This window comes from Stegodyphus dumicola, chromosome 8 (assembly GCF_044657685.1).
Source record: "Stegodyphus dumicola isolate Sdum_Otavi_A_Nest chromosome 8, ASM4465768v1".
NCBI lineage: Eukaryota > Metazoa > Arthropoda > Arachnida > Araneae > Eresidae > Stegodyphus > Stegodyphus dumicola.
The window spans coordinates 10,988,954-11,011,912 of NC_140775.1; the positions used below are offsets into that span (position 1 = coordinate 10,988,954).

The 22,959-nt window shown below is 33.5% G+C and overlaps 3 protein-coding genes across 4 annotated transcripts in view; 1 reads left to right on the top strand and 2 right to left on the bottom strand.

The window, feature by feature from the left end:
- Positions 1 to 611, top strand: part of LOC118197666 (adenylate kinase 8-like) — a 37,449-nt gene extending 36,838 nt beyond the window's left edge. The window contains exon 9 of the mRNA XM_035369200.2: positions 164 to 611. Coding sequence (XP_035225091.2) covers positions 164 to 506 — 343 coding nt within the window. The 3' untranslated portion in view covers positions 507 to 611. The remainder of the gene's footprint in view (positions 1 to 163) is intronic.
- LOC118197669 (speckle-type POZ protein B-like) overlaps positions 111 to 22,959 on the bottom strand; it is a 36,162-nt gene continuing 13,313 nt past the window's right edge. The window contains exons 1-2 of one of the 2 annotated variants that reach the window (XR_015042481.1): positions 11,436 to 11,840; positions 111 to 498 (exon numbers count right to left, since the gene is read on the bottom strand). The gene's annotated coding sequence lies outside the window, so the exon portion shown is untranslated. Of the gene's footprint in view, positions 499 to 11,435; positions 11,841 to 22,959 lie in introns of those variants that run through there. The other variant, XM_035369203.2, reaches the window with a different exon arrangement.
- Positions 18,423 to 20,422, bottom strand: LOC118197667 (speckle-type POZ protein B-like). The gene has a single exon (XM_035369201.2). The coding sequence runs from the start codon at positions 20,311 to 20,313 to the stop codon at positions 18,607 to 18,609; it is 1,707 nt and encodes a 568-aa protein (XP_035225092.2). The 5' UTR covers positions 20,314 to 20,422; the 3' UTR covers positions 18,423 to 18,606.

Below are 22,959 nucleotides of genomic sequence, written 5' to 3' on the forward strand. Positions count from 1 at the left end.
ACTTATCCAAATCAGACATATCATGGCATCTATCCAACCATAGTGCCTCAAAATGAAAACTATTTCTTCCTTCAGTATGTCAGAATATAAGCAAAAAACATTTTTAAAAATGGTATTTTCTAGTGAAATTTTATTAATTCATTGTATAATAATGTTTTGTCAGAGCTATCTTCCTTGATGCAAGTCTGGACAAGTGTTTGGCGCGAGTAGAGCCAAGGAGACTGGATCCACAAACTGGTCACCTTTACCACTTGAAACTTCGTCCATGCCAGCAGAGGTTGGCTGTGAGTCGCTTGATACAGCTTCCTCAAGACTGCGCCGAATCGGTTGAAGCCGATTACAGGTTATATGAGGAAAACGTTGATGAACTGAAAATGTTCTTCAAATCCAAGCTTCTGGATGACATAGCTGTGGAAGTGAATGCTAACTGTAACGTTGAAGAAGTCTTTGAAGAGGTGCAAGCTGCTATCCTGAAGTCGACGAAACTTAAGCTTCTAACTACATAAAAAGACACAATTAGACAATAACTGTATTAAAGCAAAATTAAAGAAACAATTTCAGAATGATTAAACACACATTAACTTCGACAAAATAAAGTTTTGTTTGACTTAGTGTGTTCCTGTGCATCAGTTTGCGTGCATAAAGTTCTTTAAATCGATGGACCCCAGAACGTCTAAATAAAAACGTACTTATTGATGGCATTGTGGATTAAGACAAAGTATTTCATTTTTGGAAACTGGGTATAAAATATGTTATTGATAATATGTGGAGTTGACGCTAACATTTTTCTGCACTCTCTTTATTTTTAATTTGCCGTTATATGAAAAACCAGCAACAATCATAATTTGTTTGATAAACTTTCTTTAGATTCTTTGAACCTTGTTTTAAGATTTTTTTTCTCCTCATTGATCATAATAAATGTATCTCTGTTTATTACAATCATTTAAATACAACCAAGATTCATCTGTTATGGCAAAATTTTTCAAGTTTTGAACTGTGCGGCGATATGTCGTGGAGAAAGACGATGCACATTATGTTTTTTCGCCTTTTTAAGATCCATATAAGGATTAATCATTTTGTTTACAGCTGACAGCAATTCAATGATTTTGCAGCTGTCCTTTGACTTGGCGGATTTAATTTTAACATTAAACATCTTACCTTTGCCACATTCGAAACATTCCGTTTTTACCCTTGGATATGTATTTGGAAAATGTTTTCCGCGTGAAGTCAAACTTTACGGTTTTTCTCCCTTTCTTATTGACATTATCACCTGTCGTAGCTTTAAATATTGAATTACCATGGCTTTCACAGCGTATTTACTTGTACGAAGTAAAGGAAGATTTGTAATCGCGAAAATTTTCGGATATCATATTTCAACGGAAATACCCATATTGACCGCTATCGAACACAATTTAACGATGTTTTTGCGTGACATTTGTACGTAAGGACAGAATAAAGGACTCTTTCTCCCCAAACGGATTATGAAACTGATTTAACATGAATTCAAAAGAGATTTTTTTGTGGTATCTGTATCTATGCATCTCGCATAACTGAAAAACGAGTAACCTCGGAACGTTGAACGCTGTACATACATTTTATAGCTAACGTTGTACAGCTATACATGTAGTTGTGCACCTCTCTTTCTGGTTGCAAACGGTTTCACCAAACTTATATAAATATACATGTAACCAATCTGTTACTCGGCTCCGTGAGCTCAGTTTTTTATTCTTATAAAAAATTGGGAATTTTTTCCTTTAAAAATAATTGAATTATGTTGTTCTTATCTTCTGGTTAAGGTTTTTATACTTTTAGTTAATTTGCATGCAATAGTTGTAGAGTTATCAACAATTTAAAACTTATTTAATGAAGCTAAGCTTCATTTTTTAGCAAAGCAGCCATATTTTTTTACATTTGAAATTTAGCAGAACAGTGAATTAATTAAGTTTCCGCACTTTCAGTATATTTTTGTCGAATGGTATATTTTTGCCGAAACTTTCAGTTTGGTGCACCGTAAAATTTGCTTTTTTGCACGCTGGCCGAATCGCTTGTTTTTGCGTAGAAACTCTAACTTCGATTGTAAAAGAAAAGTCTAATTGTTTTAACTGTATTTGATGCTTTGCATTTTCCTAAATTTTTCAATTTTTAATGAAAATATTTTGAGGTTTCACGTATTTTTTCCTTGCTGTGAAATGAGAACTGAATTAATTGAATGAGAAATAGATGTCTAATGAAATTCGAGGAAAACGTTTAAATAAAATGCAGCAAGAAATGTCTATAATTTTATATTCATGTGGAAGTCATGTGGTGTATACATCAATTTTTTTAAATTCGTTTCATTTCGAAAATTTCACAATAGTACACACTTTACAAAATCAAGTACTTACAAAATGACGGATACTTTCCGGGTATAAACTGATATGCGGCATATTGCACTGAGAAATGCTATTGTCTCGTATAGTGTGCAACGTGTGTTCTATTTTACTTTTACTGGAGTTTTATTGAACACTGTTGATGAAAAGTGACACGTGTGAAACAGAAATGTTTCTTAGTTTTAAAAAAAGACGCCTTAGAGAAATGTAATTTTTTTATCCACAAATAAAATTTAGAAAGAATCCCGTTTTACATTGTTCAAACTGCTATACATAAATACTTTTGCACGTATATGAAAACCGCAAGAGAAGGGCTATGTAATTTCTCGCTTTATCCGTACCTAAAGATATTTCCTGTATGTTTATTATGTTGTGTAAATTTCTCTAATTCACTTTTTTCCCTGCTGCGGTCGACGTATATGTGTTAACCTTAGCATGTTTTTTTTTCGCATATCTAATTTACTTCCAAGTCTCCCCAATTGGCTTATCCCCGCTTTTGACTTGATTTAAGCAAAATGCATAAAAAATTGCCCGGAGAATATGAGATAAAAATATTGCGATGAGAAAAAATTCACGCTCTGTTAGTGAGGGGAAAAGGGGTACCCAACTCTAAATTAAGTCTTCGAGTGCGAGGCGCTGATTCGTTCTTTGAAATGTTAATCGACCTAGCAACGTGCAATTTAATCTGATTTACGCATACGAGTAACAGAGAATTAATTTTTTTTATCAGCATATTTTTTGCAGCGATGTTCCGAGAAGATTAAAAAAAAAATATCTACGAAGCGTAAGCAGACGACTCCGATTATAATTCCATGCATTAAATTAAGGGGAGAAAGTCTGCTGTTTCTAATTTTTTTATATATATTTGAATTAGGTGAGAACAAAGGCAAAAATTAAAATCACCATTACGAATTGAAATATAAATCAGATTCCTTTGAAAGAAAAAAAAAAAAAAAAAGGAATACAGCAAGTTGATTACAGGAAGATTTTTGAGGGTTTTTAAAATGTAATTCTAAGATCGCATAAGTAATATGTTTAAAAATAAATTCCTTTTTTTTCTAATATATTCATCAAGTCGAAATTTTATTTAATTTTTAAAAAGTAAAACTCGTCTGTGCAGCGCGTTTTTTGATTTGATTGGGAGGACAAAAAATATTTTATAAAGCTACGTTTTAATCAAGATAACAAAGATCTCAAAGTTAAATAATAAAAAAGAAATGTATTCTCAATTAATATTCTTGTTTCATAAAAGTGGCTTCCTCGAAATTAAGTGTTTTACCTTCTTCGGTATTTTTTATAATGAATCAAAGCTTGAATTAGATGTTTTTTTTTAAACCATACGCCACTTCTTCAAAGAAATTCTGTGTTTTGATTGGGAATTAATTCAAGATGCTTAGTAATTTCATATTCAGTATGTTTTAGTAATAAAAAAATAATTCAATACATTCTAATAATATTTTTAAGCAACGAAACAGTATTTGATATCTCATAAATATTTTTATCTCAATGTTGAAGACTAATAATTTATGATTTTTGTAGGTATAGACACCAAAAGTACTTATTTGAAACTACAGTACTCTCACAACTACTACTTCTCTACTAAACCAGCGGTCTCAACCTCAAACTAAACTACTACTTCTTCTCTAAAACTAAAAACTACTACTTCTCTACTAAACTACTACTAAACCAGCGGTCTCAACCTCAAACTAAACTACTACTTCTTCTCTAAAACTACTACTTCTCTACTAAACTAAACCAGCGGTCTCAACCTCAAACTGCATTGGTCTTGAATGTACGATCTGAATACAGCTGATGAAGCAGAATCTCTTTTATTAACAAAATATTTAAAAAAAATCTGACAGGTTTCAGATTTTAACGGTCGCCCAAAAGTGTTTGTTAAGGTTTTTAACGTTTTCCCCGAGTTTGCAGTCTATCATTCTGCTGTTACACTCCATTAACCCCCCTTTTTTTTTGTCTTTTTAACTTTATTATTAAGCATTATTTTCTTCGCACTTACACCATATACAATTCAACAACAAAATTACAAAAATTTTAAAAGCAGCATAGAAAAATTTTTACGTTTAGAATACGTTCAGAAGCCCAAAGGGCTGGTAGCCCAGAGGTGCTATTAGTCTCAAAATGGCATTTTGTGGCGTTTCACTATAAACGGATAGTCACTTTTTAACTTATTACCATCAAATATTATCGTCTTATATCATATTTAAAGAAATTAAATAATGAAGAATCTGCATGAATGTACATATGTTTCTGGCATTGTGAAAAAAAGACAGTACTTAGACCACTCAAATTTTGAATAACGTAATCCCCCACCCGAACATGGGTTCATGGAAGCCCGAATTTTGAATTTCGAATTTGTTTTATTATATCTTTCATATTTTCTAAAACTTTAACGAATTTTTGAATAACGCTTTCAAAGCGAGCAATCGCAACACAGGACGAAAATAATAATAATAATTATTATAATAATAAATTATTTCCAGGCCGGAAACTGTGTAGTGGAAATCCTAACGATATGCTGTGTTTAAATATTTTTTGATATTGCTGTTGAATTGAATTTTAGGTTATTTAAGTGCGATGAAAATGATATTTGATAAATAAAGATAACACACAAAACGTTAAAAAAAACGCCCCTTCGGGCGCAATACAAAAGCTTTCAGATTAAGATTCTTTTTTAAAATGTTTCAGTGTTTTGTCACTTCATCATATCAATATTCAGTTTTCGTGCTAAGATGTCTCTATAAAACTTTTTTTTTCTCTTTTTATTATTGACGTTTTATGTGTTAACTTTATTTATTAAATATCATGTTTTTCGGGGTTACGCAACATAAAATTCGATTCAACAGCAAAATCAGAAAATACTTACCTTTAGAATTCCGATACAGAGACTCGCGCTAGAGGTAATTTTTTGCCCCGTAGAGTTTTGCCACTGCTCGCTTTGAAATCGTTTAGTCTGTTAATCAAAAGTTCGTTAAGAGTTTACAAAATATGAAGCAGTTGTTAGAAACATATTCGAAATTCAAAATTGGGGCTTCCATGTTCCAATGTTCCGGTGGAGGACTACGTTATTCAGAATTTGAATGTTTTAGGTACCGCTGTTTTGTCTGAATGCGAGGAACATGCATACATTCATGAAGGTTCTTCATTACTTAATTTCTTTAAATATAATCAAATATAATATTTGGTGGCAACAATTTGAAACGTGATACGCCATTTAAAGTGACTCAGCGCAAAATGTCGTTTTGAGACTAATATCCCATTCGGGTCTAACTTTCTTTTTGGGCTAAAAATAATTTAAATAAGTTTTAAATTTCGCTTCTTAAGTATTTATCAAAACATGCATAAGCAATAATAAAACTGACGTTTATTTTATATTTAAAAATCTAAATTTTGGCATCCGTAAGAAATTTTTGTTGGTTACGCTTCCTAATTCAAATTTATTGAGATCTAAATATTAGTATTTCCGAGTGACATTTTCAAAATATTCTAATATATTTAATTAATGATTAAATAATTTACTTTAATTTAAACTAAAAATAAACAAATTATGAAAACATTCTAAGATTTCAGAGAAAATTTACGAGGTAGGACAAAACACGGGGATAAAAAACTACAACCTTTCCATTTATTTATCAAATTTTTCTTCAACACATAAATACATATACATATATTACAAAAATACATATTTGTATGTAAATAATTATAAACTTCTTCATTTTTAGTCATCGTTCGATACTTGATGACGTTTCGAATCTAATAAAGTTTGTAGCCTCTGAGAGAAACTGCTAGAAATTATATTCATCACGAATTGCAGATGCTCATCGATCTATCTGGTTCTTTTCTTATTTATTTTCAGCTAAAAATCTGTTCACATAGAATATCTATTTCCGAGCAAAGCGATCATTCTTTTGTGCAAAAATTCGCATCTGATCTCATTTAACTTTTGACAAGTACGGATAAAATCTGTCTTTAAATCTTTAAAAAAATTGTCACATTGTAAATTAATTAACTCCGTTTAGAGATTTTCTGGGACATTTTTCATGTTAGTTTTTAATGAAGACAAAATAATTTATAAATTCGAACCTCAAATTACTAAGATATTGAACTCTTTGCAATACTGTGTTTGCAACAAACACGTAAATGAAATGTCTTCGCCGTGCGCATAAAATTGTTTTTGAGACCACTGGCCTAGACGATGACAAATGAAAGTAAAAAGCACTTCTGATGATAATGTTCGTAATACTTAACAAACATCAGTGTTGAAGAACACTGATAGTCACGTTTTGTAAAACAATTTAGTTATTATTTTCTTTCGCTCCCTTTTTAGTTCCTTGTACGAAGTAAAGGAAGTGTTGTAATCGCGAAAAATTTCGGGTACCATATTTCAACAGAAATATACATTTTGACCTTTTCAGAATCCATTTGGACAATTTTTTTACTTGACGTCTGTACGTGCAGAGAGAATAAAGGATTCTTTTTTCCAAAACGGATTGCAAAATGGATTTCAAATGGATTCAAAAGTAATTTTTTCGTGACGTCTTGTACGTACGTACATACGTATGTATCTCGCATAACTCAAAAACGATTAACCATAAAACATTGAAATTTTGTATATGGGAAATCGATAGTACCAAAGATATATATATATATATATATATACTAGAACGGCCGGCGGTCGTACGAAATGACAGATAGATATTATATGATAATTCTAGATATTATAAATTCTAATTAAAATTATTTGTGCAAAGGTGTCTGCTAATTTAAACTGAATTAGGCAGCGAGGACGCCCCTTTGCTTACTGCCCCACGGGGTTTCTTCTTCTAATTGCTTAATTGCTTAAAGTAGAGTGCAATGAAGGAAACCACTGGCGGTACATTTCCTTAAGAGCCACCGCTAGCTCAATCAATAACGGTGATTTAAATAATGAAATATTAATAATTCACATGTCAATGATCTCTTTGTGCACAACATTTGTTGTGTAGATCTTTCCATCATTTTTAAGCTCGCCTTGCAGAGGACCATCCATTATTTTTAATCTTACGTCCGTTGTTTCACGAACTCTTGAACAGGCAACATAAAGTTGACCGTGTTCAAATGCAGGCTCAGATAAAAAAAATGCCAACACGCTTAAGCGTTTGACCCTGAGACTTGGCAAGGATTAAAGAGATTACTGGATTAATCTCTTTAATTTAATTTTAATGGATGGTCATAGCGAAGGCAAGTGTTACAGGAAATTGTCTCCGTCTCAATTGAAACGGCAACCCTGTGCCGTGGCATTTTCACCCCATTGGCTAGTACTGTTAAGCAAGCAACCAATAAACTATCGGCGACAAACAGACACTTAAGCCTCATATATATATATATATATATATATGGGGTGAAGTGACATCATCTCCTCCGAAACGGCTGGCTCCCGGGCTTAGTGAAGCGCATCGTTGGATTCCGCAGGTTCGTGGCACGCCATTTTGACTATTAGCGTCTTCTTAGGACTTTAATTAGCCGAGATATTAATTAAAAACTAATTCTTCTCTACGTTTTCCCTACATTCTCTACTTTCTTTCTTGGGTTTCCTCTATTAGAGATTTATTAGAGAGAGATTTATTAGAGGGATTTAGCTACGTACCAAATTTTTTTTTCTCGAATATCTACGGAACGACGCCGAATTGGAATTCGAGACGCGTATCCTCGGATTCCAAAAAATTCTCCGAATCCATCGATACCATTCTCATCTTCGTACGAATTTAATCAGCCGAGATATTAATTAAAAACTGCGGAAACTTTAATTTCCGCGCTCATTTTTCCGAGTAGCAACAATAAACTATCAGCGACACACACTTTAGCCGCTTATATAAAATGTAAATATGAAATAGAACAAAATACGATAACTGCTTTAAAAAATAATTGGCTCCAGGTTTTTAAATTTTAAACGACAAAGAAATCAGCGCCGTAGATCCGGCTAAAAATAAAAATTTCAGCGAAGAGAGTGGTGCTAAAGATGATGAAACAGAAACAGACGCACTAAAAATAAGTCATGCCGAACTTTCAGCAAAGCTCTTCAACTGTTTGAGCAAATTACTATAACACAGCTTTTCCGAAACGTTTTTCAAGTAGGAACCACTTTTATTTATTGGAATATTCTATGGAACACCTTACATTTGTTTCCTTCGAAAGCAATTTTTAGCATGTGTTTATTACTAGAATACTTATACTTTTTAATGTAATGAATGAAAATTCATTTAATTTTATATTGATATAAATGAATTAAATTAATTGAAGAAAAGTTCTACATGGGTTTAATAATTTAAGGCTTTATGATATTAATTAAAAATTAAATAAATATTGCTGATCACATTACTGACATGGATGAGCCTGCCGATTCTAGCACAGCTGTTCTGTGCTTGTATGTATGCTGATAAGTTTAAGTCTGAAATCGGGATCAGGCCATTTCGTTCTTTTGTGTTTATCTGAGTTAGTGATGAAAAATCCCTTCTTACCCAGATACATGGAAATAAACTTAATTATAATTTTTAAAGCACCATTGTACATAATTAAGACACAATAACACGCCGAATAAATACTAATTCAGAAGACAAACAACAGAAATCAGCGTTATATTTACAAAATTTCCACAGGACTAGTTTCGATGGTTTTACCGAACCACCATCCTCAGCTGCAAAACCGCAAATGAACAAGATAGGAAAAAATGATTAGATAAGATAAGAAAGTTTAGACAAGAATAAGCAAGTGGCGCCACCTGTTGGTGAAACCAGAACTAAAACATAATTTCTTTAAAGGCCGAAGGCAAATTTGATATTCAAAACACATCTTCCATTGGAGAACTGGATTTTCTAGAGGCATTTCACATTCATAAAAATCTTTCTGTTCTAGTTAACGATCTTAATTCCAATCCAAATTTGCCTTCGGCCTTTAAAGAAATTATGTTTTAGTCCTGGTTTCACCAACAGGTGGCGCCACTTGCTTATTCTTGTCTAGGCTTTCTTATCTTATTTAATCATTTTTTCCTATCTTGTTCATTTGCGGTTTTGCAGCTGAGGATGGTGGTTCGGTAAAACCATCGAAATTAGTCCTGTGGAAATTTTGTAAATATAACGCTGATTTTTGTTGTTTGTCTTCTGAATTAGCACCATTGAACAGTTCACCATATTTATGACATTTTCACTGGTAATAAATATCCTGAAATTAACTATACTTTTTGCTTGGAATTCCGTGTATAAGTCCGGTGGCATTATAGAGTTCCTTTAGGTCCGCTTAAGTCCGTTGGCATTAAATAGTCCGAATTTCATTTGATAACAGTTTGCTATTTTAAAAACTGCGGCGGAAAATATCAAGAACCATGAAAATTCGTTATAATTGGGAAAATATATGTATAATTGGCAATCATTATTACTTGGAAAATGTGTCAAATTCTTACCGCAGTGTTTCGATATGTGAGCTTATTTCATCGAAGAATTATTTTCCAATACTAAAATAATTTTCTACTAAAAAGATTCTAAAATTGGAAATACGGCATTATTTCTATGTCGCATACAATTAACATACAAATCAAGTTTCCTCTCAAATTTCTTTAATTTATCGTGGACGGTCATAGATTGTTAAGTAGAGATTTAGTTCATTTAGTTTTGATCTCAAAGATATGCCAGCGTATTTAGCCACATGTCATCAACAAGATATGATGTAAAATCTGGTTAATAAGATGCTCTAATACATCTTTTTAGCTCAAAAACTGGTGCGATCATGCCGTGGCTGTTATAGGTCTGTCACAAACAAAGTAACAGAATCCTCTCCACAAAAAAAAGTTGCTAATACATAAAAATGCATGCAAAAATTATTTCCGAATATTATACAGTTTTGGGAAATCTTGATGAAGTTTGCGTGTATCAGTTTTTTAATGAATAATTTTGTATCGATAATGCTTAATAAAAAGTATTTTATCTTCAAATAAAGGAGTTTATTAAAATGATAATTGCAGTGTATGTGCACCTTATATTTAGAATTTCAAATAAATTACTTCAGAAATTCTGGCCTCCTGCGACCCCTCCAAAAAAGAGGAGTGATTTCAAATTTAGACTCTGTTAATTGAGTTTTCGATTATCTGAAGCAGTTACGGCCTATTTTACTTCGGATGTGTAAGACTGTTATGTTTCAAAAATACATCATATACATTTTGTATGCAATACGAAATCCCGTCTTGCACATTTTCCATCAGCATTTACTTTGTATGTATGCCTGATGAAATAAGTCTTCAAGAGATATTTCTCAAAAAATTCAGTTATCTGAATTTTTTATTTTTCTATAAAATTTTACTTTATCGTTTTTAGTTTTGGAAATTCCTCAAAGACCAAAAACTTCTGTCCAGATCATTGGATTAAGTGCCGATTTCAAGAACGTACTCTAGATACGAAGAAATTGCAAAGCTTAGTAAGGTTTGATTTTAGAAAGTACTGGCAATTTCTCTTCAGAACTTCCACGACTCAAATTACGCCAAACTACCAAGTTTTGTAAAAATCGCATGAGCAGTTTTTAAAAAATTAGCTTTCAAAATTTTAGCTCCTCAATGTTAATTGAGTTTGATATATATTAACTAAGCTCTCTTTTTAATTAAACTTATTTGATTCTTCCTTTCCCATTTCGAAATTCAGATTCATTCCAAAGAAAATTCACCCATTTTTTACGATTTATTTTTATAATTTGTATTTTTAAATAATTTTTATAAATTTTCTAAAAACATTTTTAATTATAATCTATAAAATTTTTACCGTCATCTTAAAGTAGACGTATTTCTAATGGTAAAAATGGCTTTCACTGGCACCCAGTATGCTAATAAAATGCTAATAAATTTTCTAAAAACATTTTTAATTATAATCTATAAAATTTTTACCGTCATCTTAAAGTAGACGTATTTCTAATGGTAAAAATGGCTTTCACTGGCACCCAGTATGCTAATAAAAAGCTTCCCACTGGAAGTTTCAAGCAAATCATCATCTCTCATGATAAAAATGGCTACATACGTTTCATTTAGCTCACCTAGTGGGTATAAAAGTAGACGCCATATAAAGCCAGGTAAAGAATGCGAAACAAAAGATGGACTGCGGAGGTAATCTCCCTTTGGCTGATGGCACATACTGAAATTTTCTATAATCCAGGAGAAAGTGAATTCATCCTTTTCCTCCATTATGTGCAACAGGTTCCCGTTGTAGCACCTCTCCGTTATAATCACATCAAGGCGTCTCAGCGGCATCAAAAGAGCTTATAATCAGTTGGACTTTGCGTTATTTGATAAAAGAAGATATCTCTGCGCCATTTTCTCTACTCTGTTAGCGAAAAATGTTTCCATCGCAACCATCAACAATGCTTCAACTTCGAAGAAATATTTTTAGATGTGGAAAACATGAATACTAAATAAAAAGTATAAATTAAATGTAAATAAAATCTGCTTACAAAAATAAATATTGGAGAAAATCACAGAATGTGGCTTGTCGATCCCTATTCATTTTTCTCTTTCTTTTCTTTTTTTCTTTTTTTTTTTTTTTCTTCCCTCAAATTGCAGTTCTGCAATTGCATCTAAAATTATCATGATTATTTGTAGTAAGAATTTTTAAGTGATTTTCTGAAAGTAGATCATAATAATAAAATAAGTATTCCTGTGTGACAGGGTTAAAGATAAGGGCTAATTCATTTTTCTGAGTGCTCTCTCGCCAGCGCGCTCCTCGTAAGGGGAGTTAACAGGAAGTAGTCTGACGTCACTAGTCTGCGTCAACTGTGATTTCACGTGTTTAAAACTTTAGTTTCATGCTGCTGCGAGAACCCTAAAACAAATCAAACCTATTTGCAGCGAAGGGATATTCTAGTGATCTGAACATCCCAAATTAATTTTAATCATATATATTTGTTTTTTAATGGTTAGAAAGTATTGTATTTATAGTTTTAGTCAGTTTTCTATTTAAATTCTGTGTTGTAATGCATAATTTATGTAATATATCTTTTTACGCTCTAGCAAAATACCGTAACATTCATGGAAATGGGAAAGAGAGAGGTACAGTATTTCATGTTTTCCCAAAGGATATTTGCTTTTGATGAAGAAAAAAATGAACACGTCAGTGTCAAAGAGAGGATCTTGTTAAGGTGAAGAATGCAAGAATATGCAGCAAAGATTTTCTATGCAATGATTATGAAGATGATATGAAAAATCGCTTGCTTAAATGCCCGAAAATAAACTGTTAATTAACATTCTCCTCTTTCCCGATAAAGCAGTAAAGAGGTATACTGCGGGGAAAAAAAAAAAAACTATATCTCCCGTTCTACTGGGCCGATTGACGAAATTCAACTTTCTTTTTCATGTCTCGAAAGCGCGACTTTCGTATTCGTATTAGATTTATATATAGCATTGTTCTAATATACGTATTTTGACACACAATCGGACTTTTTCTGAAATAACATACCCATTATTTTAATTCCACGACTCAAATTACGCCAAACTACCAAGTTTTGTAAAAATCGCATGAGCAGTTTTTAAAAAATTAGCTTTCAAAATTTTAGCTCCTCAATGTTAATTGAGTTTGATATATATTAACTAAGCTCTCTTTTTAATTAAACTTATTTGATTCTTCCTTTCCCATTTCGAAATTCAGATTCATTCCAAAGAAAATTCACCCATTTTTTACGATTTATTTTTATAATTTGTATTTTTAAATAATTTTTATAAATTTTCTAAAAACATTTTTAATTATAATCTATAAAATTTTTACCGTCATCTTAAAGTAGACGTATTTCTAAGCATACCCGCAAAAAAATTACAATTTTTTATTCAAACTTTTCGAAGATATACGTGAATTTAAATATTGGCCCGTTTTGAAATTTGGCATATTTGTTGAAAGCGATAAAACATCAGATGGGGTTTAAACACTTTGCTAAAATTATTTGGAAGTAGAAACGATGCGACTTTTTTTCCGCTCATGCACAATGTAAAAAGGTAGAGACGAGGTGCCTTTTTCTTCGTTCCAACATAATGGAAGGGAAAGGAAAATTGGTTGCCATATATTAAGAAGTTTGCCAAGTGAATTATTCTTGGCTCAAACTGAAAAAATTTGACCAAGATAAATTTTTGAATTTCTCCGTAAATTTCGCACCAAATGTTACAATATTTAATATCTAGGCATAATTTGAGTCGTAGAATCGAAATATGGGAAAAAATTGGTACGTTATTTCAAGAAAAAGGTCCGATTTTGCGTCAAAATAGCTATGTTAGAACAATGCTATATATAAATCTAATATATATCCTCCTAAGTCGCGCTTTCGAGACATGAAAAAATGCAATTTGATTTTTGTCAATCGGCTCAGTAGAACGGGAGATATAGAACTGACCCCCCTCTCTCTCTCTCTCTTCTTTTTTTTTTTTTTTTTTTTTTTTTCGAATTTCCTTAAAATAGGAGGAATCTGTTAAAATATGGCGAACTGATAAAATAAGTAAGTGATAAGTGACGGAGGACGTGGGCACTGTCCCTTTACCGAACTGATAAAATAGCATTACACATTGAATAACTGAAGTTATAAGGCATTTTCTCCCTCTTTCTTGCATGCCTTCGTGATGTAACGGTAACATATTCGGGGCATATTCGAGAGGTCCAGATACGAGTCCCGGCGAGGGCATTGCTCATTTTTCACGTTTCCTGATTCAAAATAACCTAATGACTCTACACTGATCCCCGAACAAAAAAAGGGGGTAGTGGACGATAATTCGTCAGTACCAGGATTTGGCAATTGAGTCCCCTAATCCCCATCTCTCTTTAAAAGGAGGAGTATATAATGTATTTTCTCCCTCCATTCAGCATGCCTTCGCTGTGTAACGACAGCACACTTGGCGCGTATTCGAGAGATCCAGGTTCGAGTCCCGGGAAGGGCATTTCTCATTTTTCACGTCTCCTGCTTCAAGAAAGAAAGAAAGAAACCAATAACTCTATATTCGATAGAGGATACATATGAGGGAAAACACGAAAAACAACCATGCAGCCAGGCCGTTTGCCTGGATTCAAACCCTCGCCGGAAACGTTTTGCCAAAAAATAATGCAGTATAGATAGTGCTTACTTAATAACTGGTTTAAAACTGACGATAGGAAAAGTTTTTTCCACCATTAGCCTCCCCACGAAAATTAATAAAATAAGCAAATAAATAACAAACAAACAATAAATAAATAAATAAAATAGCGCATCTTTCCAGAAGAATCCAGAACAGTTTCGAAGCTTGCCACAACGATCAGGAAAGTAAAAGCATTAATGCTAGTATTACTGGCGACGCATTGTTCAGGGTCGGCTAATACACAAGTACTTATATTTTTTACTTCATGAATACTGCATTTTCGATTTGAAATTTTCAAAGATCTTAAAACTCTCATTATATGAATTCCCAAAATTCTGAACTTTGATTTCACACGATTTACTGAAATAAAACTTAATTAAAATTTAACTATTCATGAATAGTTAAACTCTAATTTACATTTAATCCAAGCAATGGAATTTTTCATTAGATAGCGAGAGGAATTTTTTGGCCCCCTTTTCAATTTAATATTCCGTAACACAAAGTGATAACAACGATTGCAAACATCAAAGTCAAATAATAAATTTATTTCTACTTGGAAGCAAAAAAGAGGGAAAGAAAGAAATATCGGTAAGGCTTCGCATTTTAAAATCACACCAGAAGGTTTGTTATGTTTATTCATGCTCTTGTTGAGCTCGCCTCGCAGTTTATCTGTCTGCTTTCGTACTCACCCGGCTCACTCCTCCTTTTGGACTCGTTTTGCCCATGTGTAGCGTGTATACGAGCCAGCTTTCCTTAGAAAGTTCTCCACGAAGGCATCCCTTCCCTTAGGCAGATAGCCCTAGTGTGCTTTGCCATATTCTCAATACACCACACCACTACCACCAGCACACCTTTTGGACTCACTCTCGCAAATCTGCAATAATTGCAATAATACAACTGCATTCGATCCACTAATAATATTATAACTATAATAATAATATAAACTATAAAAACAGAAGCATTCAATATACTCTTTCCTTCACAAGACTCCACAGAAAGAAATATAAAGTCTCTCCCTCGTCAGTCCTGCAAAAGTTATTTTTCTAGCTTTTTTTTTTTGCTTAGTCTGAAACTCTCAACTTGATGATTAACAAAAGTATTCTTTCTCTTACATTTATATTTTTGCTTTAGCTGAAATATTCTTTCTTTCGAACTTGAGAAACATTATCTTCTCCTCTGTATTGCAAACTCTGGAAAGAACAGAAAAATCGCTGAGACCCTTAGCAGAATTTTATTGTGATTATTTATAAAGCAGGAAACTTACAACATTAAAAACAAACTTAAAAAAATCTGAACGGATTAAGATGTTAACTTTGTACCAGAGAGTTTGTTAAGGATTTTAATGCTCTCATTAAACTTGCAGTTTAACTATTTATTTTTGGACTCTTCTCTGGTGACATAACTTCTTTTGTCTTTATTCTTAAGCATTAGTTTCTTTGTACTTAACGCCGCATAAAATTCAAGAGCGAAATTCCTAATTTTTTAAAAACAGCATATCTTTAGAATTCTCCATACGACATTAAATGTTGCCATATATTTATTTTATCCCAGGAGATTTATTATTCTCGAAGCTCAATTTTGTTGTTCTTTTCACTTTCCAAACAGCTAGCCGCTAGTGCTTCTAACAAATAAAATAGTTATTATGAAAGAGAACAAAAATTATAATGCTTTTAATAAATTCAGCTAGATATTAATTTCATAGGTCTAGTTGGTAATTAATAAAAGAAATAAAGAACTGCGTTTATTGCTTGTTCAATTAGTTTGTTACTCAAGAACGGGGGTAAAATTTAAAACAAAAATTAAATATCTTACGCTTGGCCAAATTGGCGAGTGGAAATTGAAATAATACTTTATATCCGATGTCTTTAGAATTCCCGATAAATGTTGCTATACAGTCTTTTATATTCGTTGTAATATCTCTTTAAAAGTAATACTCAGAGAAATTACTTGGTGTTAACATCCTTTTATTTGTGCTGCCATATATTTTTTATATCCCTATATTATTTCTTCAAAAATAATACATGGGAGTATCATTTGGGGTCAACGCTTGAAAGCTGATCCGAACAAAAAAATAAGGTTTGAGATTAATAGTACTTTTGGCGTTATTTAAAAAAACATTCTGAAAGGGTTCAGATTTTATCCATCGCCCAAAAGGTTTGGTTAAGGTTTTCTACGCTCTCGCTGCGCTCATAGTCTACCGTGCTGGCTGTACTCACTCCTGTTAAAATATTTATGCCTTTTTAGCTTTATTGTTAAACATCATTTTACTCCATGCACAATTCACCAGCAAAATCATAAAAAATTTAAAAGATGCATATGTTCAGATCTGATGCAGGTGACAGGTGACAGCAGGGCCGGACACCCGGACGGCTTTCAAATACTAATGGGGAATAGTCCGGGACCCGCTTCATCTAGAGCACAACATGTTTACAACATAAAAGATCTTCGGATGCAGTGTTAAGTGCTGGTATACATTCTTCTATTTTGCCTAGTCTTTCCCTAGTTCATCATATCAATGTTCAGTTTTCTTAGTAAGATGGCTTGCAAAACGTTTTTTCTCTTTTTTTTATTAGCGTTTTGTATGTTAACTTTACTTATTAAATATCACGCTCTCGCCGCTTAACATAAAATTCAATTCAACAGCAAAATCACAAAATATTTAAAAACAGCGTATCTTTAGAATTTCCGATAGAGAGTCTCGCGCCCTAGAAATAAAAATGTTTTATTCCGTACATTCTTGCCACTACTCGCTTTCAAATCGCTGAGTTTGTTGATCAAAAATTCATTAAAAAATTTTACAAAATATGGAATAAACAATTAAAATGTGTAACGTTATTCTACGAAAATATTGAATATTTTTAATTAGATAGATCACGAATTAAATGCATTTTTATTACTTTAATTAATGGGATTCAAAAGTAAGAAGAGAATATTCGTAAGAATTGCATCTGTTGCTTTCATATAGCTTAGTTTGTTAGTCTACAATAAGCAAATTCAATAGAAGGATAAATATTTTCCCAAATGGCAAAATAATTCGAATGGAAGTGAAAAGGTGTATTTATAGCGGTTCGACGCAAATATCGCGTTTCGAGACAAATAGCCCTTTTGTGGTAAAAATGCTAACAGAAACCTAACATTCCTGGCAGAAGTTCTCATAAAACTCATTTAATTTGCATTTCTGATGGAGTTGAGAAAAAGTAGAAGTGCAGGGAATATTAAATATAAGAAAATAATTTGCTAATTAAAATAATTCTTACAACTTAAAAATACATAATTTCTGATAGTTGGAGAACTTTCATTTCAGTCGAAATGGATTGATTTGGTTTATTCAATTACGGCAAAACACTCGAGGTGTATCTGCCTAAGGGGAGGGATGCCTCCGTGGAGGACTTTCTAAGAGAAATTGGCTCATATACATGTTACACATGGGGAAAAACAATGAAAACGCCCACGCAGCCAACCGTTCGCCGGGATTCAAATCCAAAACGAACTATCAGTGTTAAGCAATTTTACCGCTCGGCCGCTGGTGGGCACACGAGCGGAAATGAGTGAATAGCTTACTGTTTTCCTTCTAGGAGTATCAAGTTGGAGCATAAAAGTTTCTCGAGAAAATAGCTTGGCGCATGCTGCCCTATAACAAAAAATATTCCAGTTCTTTTATTTACAAACAAGCAATAACTGTAAAATGCTAGAAAGAATTCGAGGAAATTTAAGTACATTTCACTATTTATATTTTGTAGATAACCCTTTCATAAGTAATCACAGTTATTCTTAATTAAAATTTTTAGCAAAAGAAAAAATCTTAAAAGTTATGTTACAAACAGATAAGTGCATTACAATCCATTAAAAAAAATACTGTGGCTAAATAAAATTAAGGATTTAATTAATTAATTTAATTTAATTAATTAATAAGGGGGATGTGAAGAAAACATTATGTATTATAGAATTTCCTTCAGCACTGAGAAAATTTATTACCACAAAAAAAAATTCTAAATTGAATATCTGCTTTATTACTTTGAGTTAACTTACCAAAGCAAAAACAAGGGCGTGCGGTAAACAAAAATTTTAAAACTGACATGCACGAATAATAATTTTCCTACAAATATCGTCACGTTCGTAATTTTATTTTATTTTCAGTACTAAGTCTTGCAAAAGTTTTGCCATAAAATTACGTTTCGTGATTTTAATCCAGTCATGGGTTGAGAAAACATCCGTTGCATGATCAGAAATAAAAGCCAGTGCACTGTTGAACAAATCAGTATCGGAGTGCAAATCGGCTAACTGGAGAATATTGCACACATTCCCAAAAGTAAAATTCGATTTAAAAAAGTTCGAGCACTTCTTCCTCAGGCTAGAAACGTCGTACCTATCGGCTAGTGCATAAAGCTCCCCAACAGAATCTTCCATGTCTTCTAAATAACCAGAATACATAAATGAGAGCATTTGTTCCATTACATTGGGGTCCACGTCTGAAATTTCAATCGTATCGTTCTTCGCCTCCGTCATTTTCGTCTGGAGCATTCTAGAAAACACGGAAGATCGGGCACACAGAACGCACTTATGTACGAAGAATACTTCGGAACCGACTGTTATTCTAGCATCGGAAAATTGCTCTGTTTCATAAAGATTTCTAAGATCACTGTTGAAATCATGGCAGTTAATAGATGTCGTAAAAGAACAAAACGATTCCGTTATTTCGCTGAAGTATTTGCAATCAGAAAATATAAACTCGCACTTAAGTAGCAATACATCTTGAGAATTTATGGAAATGTTTCCAGAAAATTCTGTACATTTCCAACTTTCATTGTTTAGAAAAAAGTGTTTATTTTTGGAAGAATTTCGCTCATCGAAAGATATTTTACTTTTCACGAAAACCGGCTTCGGTTCTGTATTACGTACTCTACAAATGGAGATATGGAATGACGTATTAGCAGTCGCATATTCCCGAAGGTGAAAGATTAAATACCATCTACAAGGATTTGGAAGAGAAACAGAAAATACATGACTGTACAACACAGTATCTTTAGTTAGTGTGCTGAAATTCCGTATTGGCCAATGAAATGATACTTTCTTAATGTTAAATTGTGTTCGCACTTTCAGTGCTACTATTGGTGTGGACTGCAAGTTAAGAAGTTCATATTTCGTTGCAGCTGCGTACAAGTCCGCTAGTATCTCAGTTTTACTGCAGTCCAGCTTCCCGGTGTAAACGTATTCGATCATGACCTCCAGAACGTCAGATTTCACATCCAAAGCTAGTTCGCTAGACTTTTCATCGTCCAGTTTTTCTAGCAATTTGGGCCACCTGGCTGATAAAATAGCTTTGTGTAGTTTGTAAATAGTATCACCAGCACGCAAAATGATATCAGTGAAGAGTCCATTTTCATAAGGAATAGGAGTGAACATTTCTTGTTCGTTAGTCTCAAACACAGGTTCCATGACACATTTTATGATCAGAATGTCATTTATCAGAGACTGGCACAACGGTTCCCTTTCTGAGGCTTCGTAATACCCTCTACTCATGTTCGTTTCGAATACAGCTGCATCCTTTTCAAGACAAGAAAATATTACCTTCTCGTTGGAATCTAACCCCTGAATGCTATACTTTATATTGCACACTCCTATGGAGTCATCATCTCTTCTCAAGTAAACCGCTAGGTAATTTTCATTTAGATATCCGTTCGGGTATAGTTCTATACACCATTTTATGCTGGGTATAGAATGAATGACAAAACTTGGGCTGTCGAAAAACTGTCCTTTTGGTAGATGGCACATGCTGAAATTTTCAATAATCCATGTGAAAGTAAACTTATCATCTGTCTGTTCCTCCATTACATGCAGCGGGTTTGTACTCTTCGCCTCTCTATTGCAGGCAAATTAGCGCGTTAGAAATCTATCACCTATCTGACCTTCCACAAATTTCATTTTACGCGATAAAAGAACATTTACTTTGCACCTGATTTCGAGAGTTCTCTTTAGTCAGACAACTGTTATCGACATAAAATAAAAGGTGGATGGGAAATTATCTCCATTAGTGATAGCATAAGTTATTGTTTGAAATAACTGATAGAAATAGTCAATGCTTTTTATATTCTGTGCAAGTGTTTCCATTCTATTAACCCTTTCCAGAAAGTGATATAAAAGAATCATATTTCACATAGAATTCAATCCCTTGCATGAATTTATATTTATATACAGTCATACCCTGCTATTGCTAACCTGGCATATAACGAACATCCGGACTTAACGAATTTTTTTTTATCATGTTTAGTTTTCTATAAATGTAATTTTACATGGCTACAATGAACTTTCAGATGCATAAATTTCGACTATAATGAATTTTGCGGGTATCTTGAACTGAAAAGATTTCGTATTTTCAAATATTTTTCATGAATTTGCGGAATTTTCAACAGCAAAAGCCTTTAATCGGTTTTCTTTTTGATTCCACGAGTTCTTTGATTGAGTTGTTCAACGCTGACTCATGTTTATTCATAGATGTCAATGCCTAATTTAGATGGAAATGTGTAATTTAGGGAAAGGGTCTAAACCACGACTTTATGTTAAGTAATATTTCGTGTGACCGCTCGAACCGAATGTAAAATGGCACCGCCTTTTGTACATATACAGTAGACTCCCGATTATCCGCGGGCGGATTATCCGCGCCTGCCGCACAAAGTTTTTTTTTTTTTTAACAAGCGTAAAGCAAAGAAAATAAAAATGTTCACAAAACTGAGCGAAACGTTAACTTTGCTAACATCATGCTTATTTATAGCAAAAATATCCTAGGCCTTCTCGGAACCTTCCCCTCTGATGAGTAAGTGATTTCTTACTCACCCTTGCAGTGCCTGCTCCACCGCCCTCTCTCGTCTTAATCTTACTAACACGCCCACTTCCTCCCACTCGCCATTGTTAGTTTAAGCCTGATAGTGTTTGCGAACCGGTCCGAGTTCATTTCTTATCCTTTATCGTGTTCAGTGCTTGTACTTTTTGGTTTTGTTTTTTCGTTACCGATTTAAAATGTCAGGAAAACGAAAGAAGGTTGTGTTGACGATTGTGCAAAAACTAGAATTAATTTCCAAAGTAGCAAACAGCGCTACAAGGCCGCAGATGGAATTAGATTACGGAATTGCGGAAACAACAGTGCGTGACATTCTAAAGCAAAAAGACAAACTGGTGAACTTTGCATCAATGTCGGACAGTGCTTCCGCAATGAAAACGCGAAAAACTTTGAAGGGTTCTACCTTTGAGATAGACACGGCATTGACAGAGTGGTTAGCTCAAGTTCGAAAAGAGGGTATTCCAGTAAATCATTGCGGCGAAGGCAAAAAAAAAAAAAAAAAAATTTTGAGTTGTTAGGCCTGAAAGGAAATTTTGATGCGTCTTCGGGCTGGTTGACTTGTTTTTTAAGCAGCGACATGGAATTCGAGAAATTGGACTTCATGGGGAGAAACTTGGTGGTGACTAACAAGCAGCCGACGATTTCCACCATGAATTTGAAGAATTTGTTTTAAAAGAAGAGCTATCTTTTGAACAAATTTACAATGTCCACGAATCGGGACTTTCGTGGAAATGTTTTCGCACTTGCTCTTTAGCATTTGAAAGTGAAAGTAAAGTGGCGTGTCATAAAAGCAGCAAGGAAAGGATCACAATCATGTCTTGCAGTAACGCTACCGCTGGACATAAACTTAGACTTTTTGTCATTGGAAAGTAAAAAAACGAGATCTTTCAAAGGCAGAAGGATAGAAAATTTGCTCGTTGATTACTTTAAAGAAAAAAGAAAAAAAAAAAGGATGGATGAACCGAAACATTTTTGAAGAATGGTTCGAAAAAATCTTTGTTCTTCAAGTGCGTAAACATCTTAAATCGAAAAACCTGCCTGAAAAAGTTGTGCTATTGATCGACAACGCACCTTCTCACCCAGCAACAAGCGTGGTAAAGTCTTCTGATGGACAAATTTTTGCAAAGTTTCTCCCCCCAAACGTTACTGCGCTAATCCAACCCATGGAACAAGGAGTCATTGCAACAATGAAGAGAACATACGGAACCAAGCTGCTAATGACCAAAATTGAAGGTTATGATCTGAAAGAGTTTTGGAAACACTACACAATCTTGAACAACATCTACGATATTGCATCTGCATGGGACTCAGTGAAACCGTCAACCCTCATAAAATCATGGAGAAAACTCATGCCTAATGTTGAAGCCAACAACAACCTAACCTCTTTGAGCTGTGAAGAAGAGAATGAAGATGTAGACACGCCCACGGCAACTCTCGCCGATATGGTGAAAACAGTTCCGGGTGGTGAGAACGTCGATGCTGAAAACATTAACGAGTCGTTGGAGAGTGACGTCAACGAACCTGGCTTCGAACGCTTGACAGATGACGAAATTGTGAAGAAAGCAAGGGGAGAGACCGAGAATGAAGGACAGCGAAGTGAAGGCGAAGAAGAGCCCACTGTGCAGATGCGGAAGACTCAC

Coding starts and splice junctions, on each gene's coding strand:
- LOC118197667 (XM_035369201.2), bottom strand. CDS start 20,313: ATGGAGGAACAGACAGATGATAAGTTTACTTTCACATGGATTATTGAA.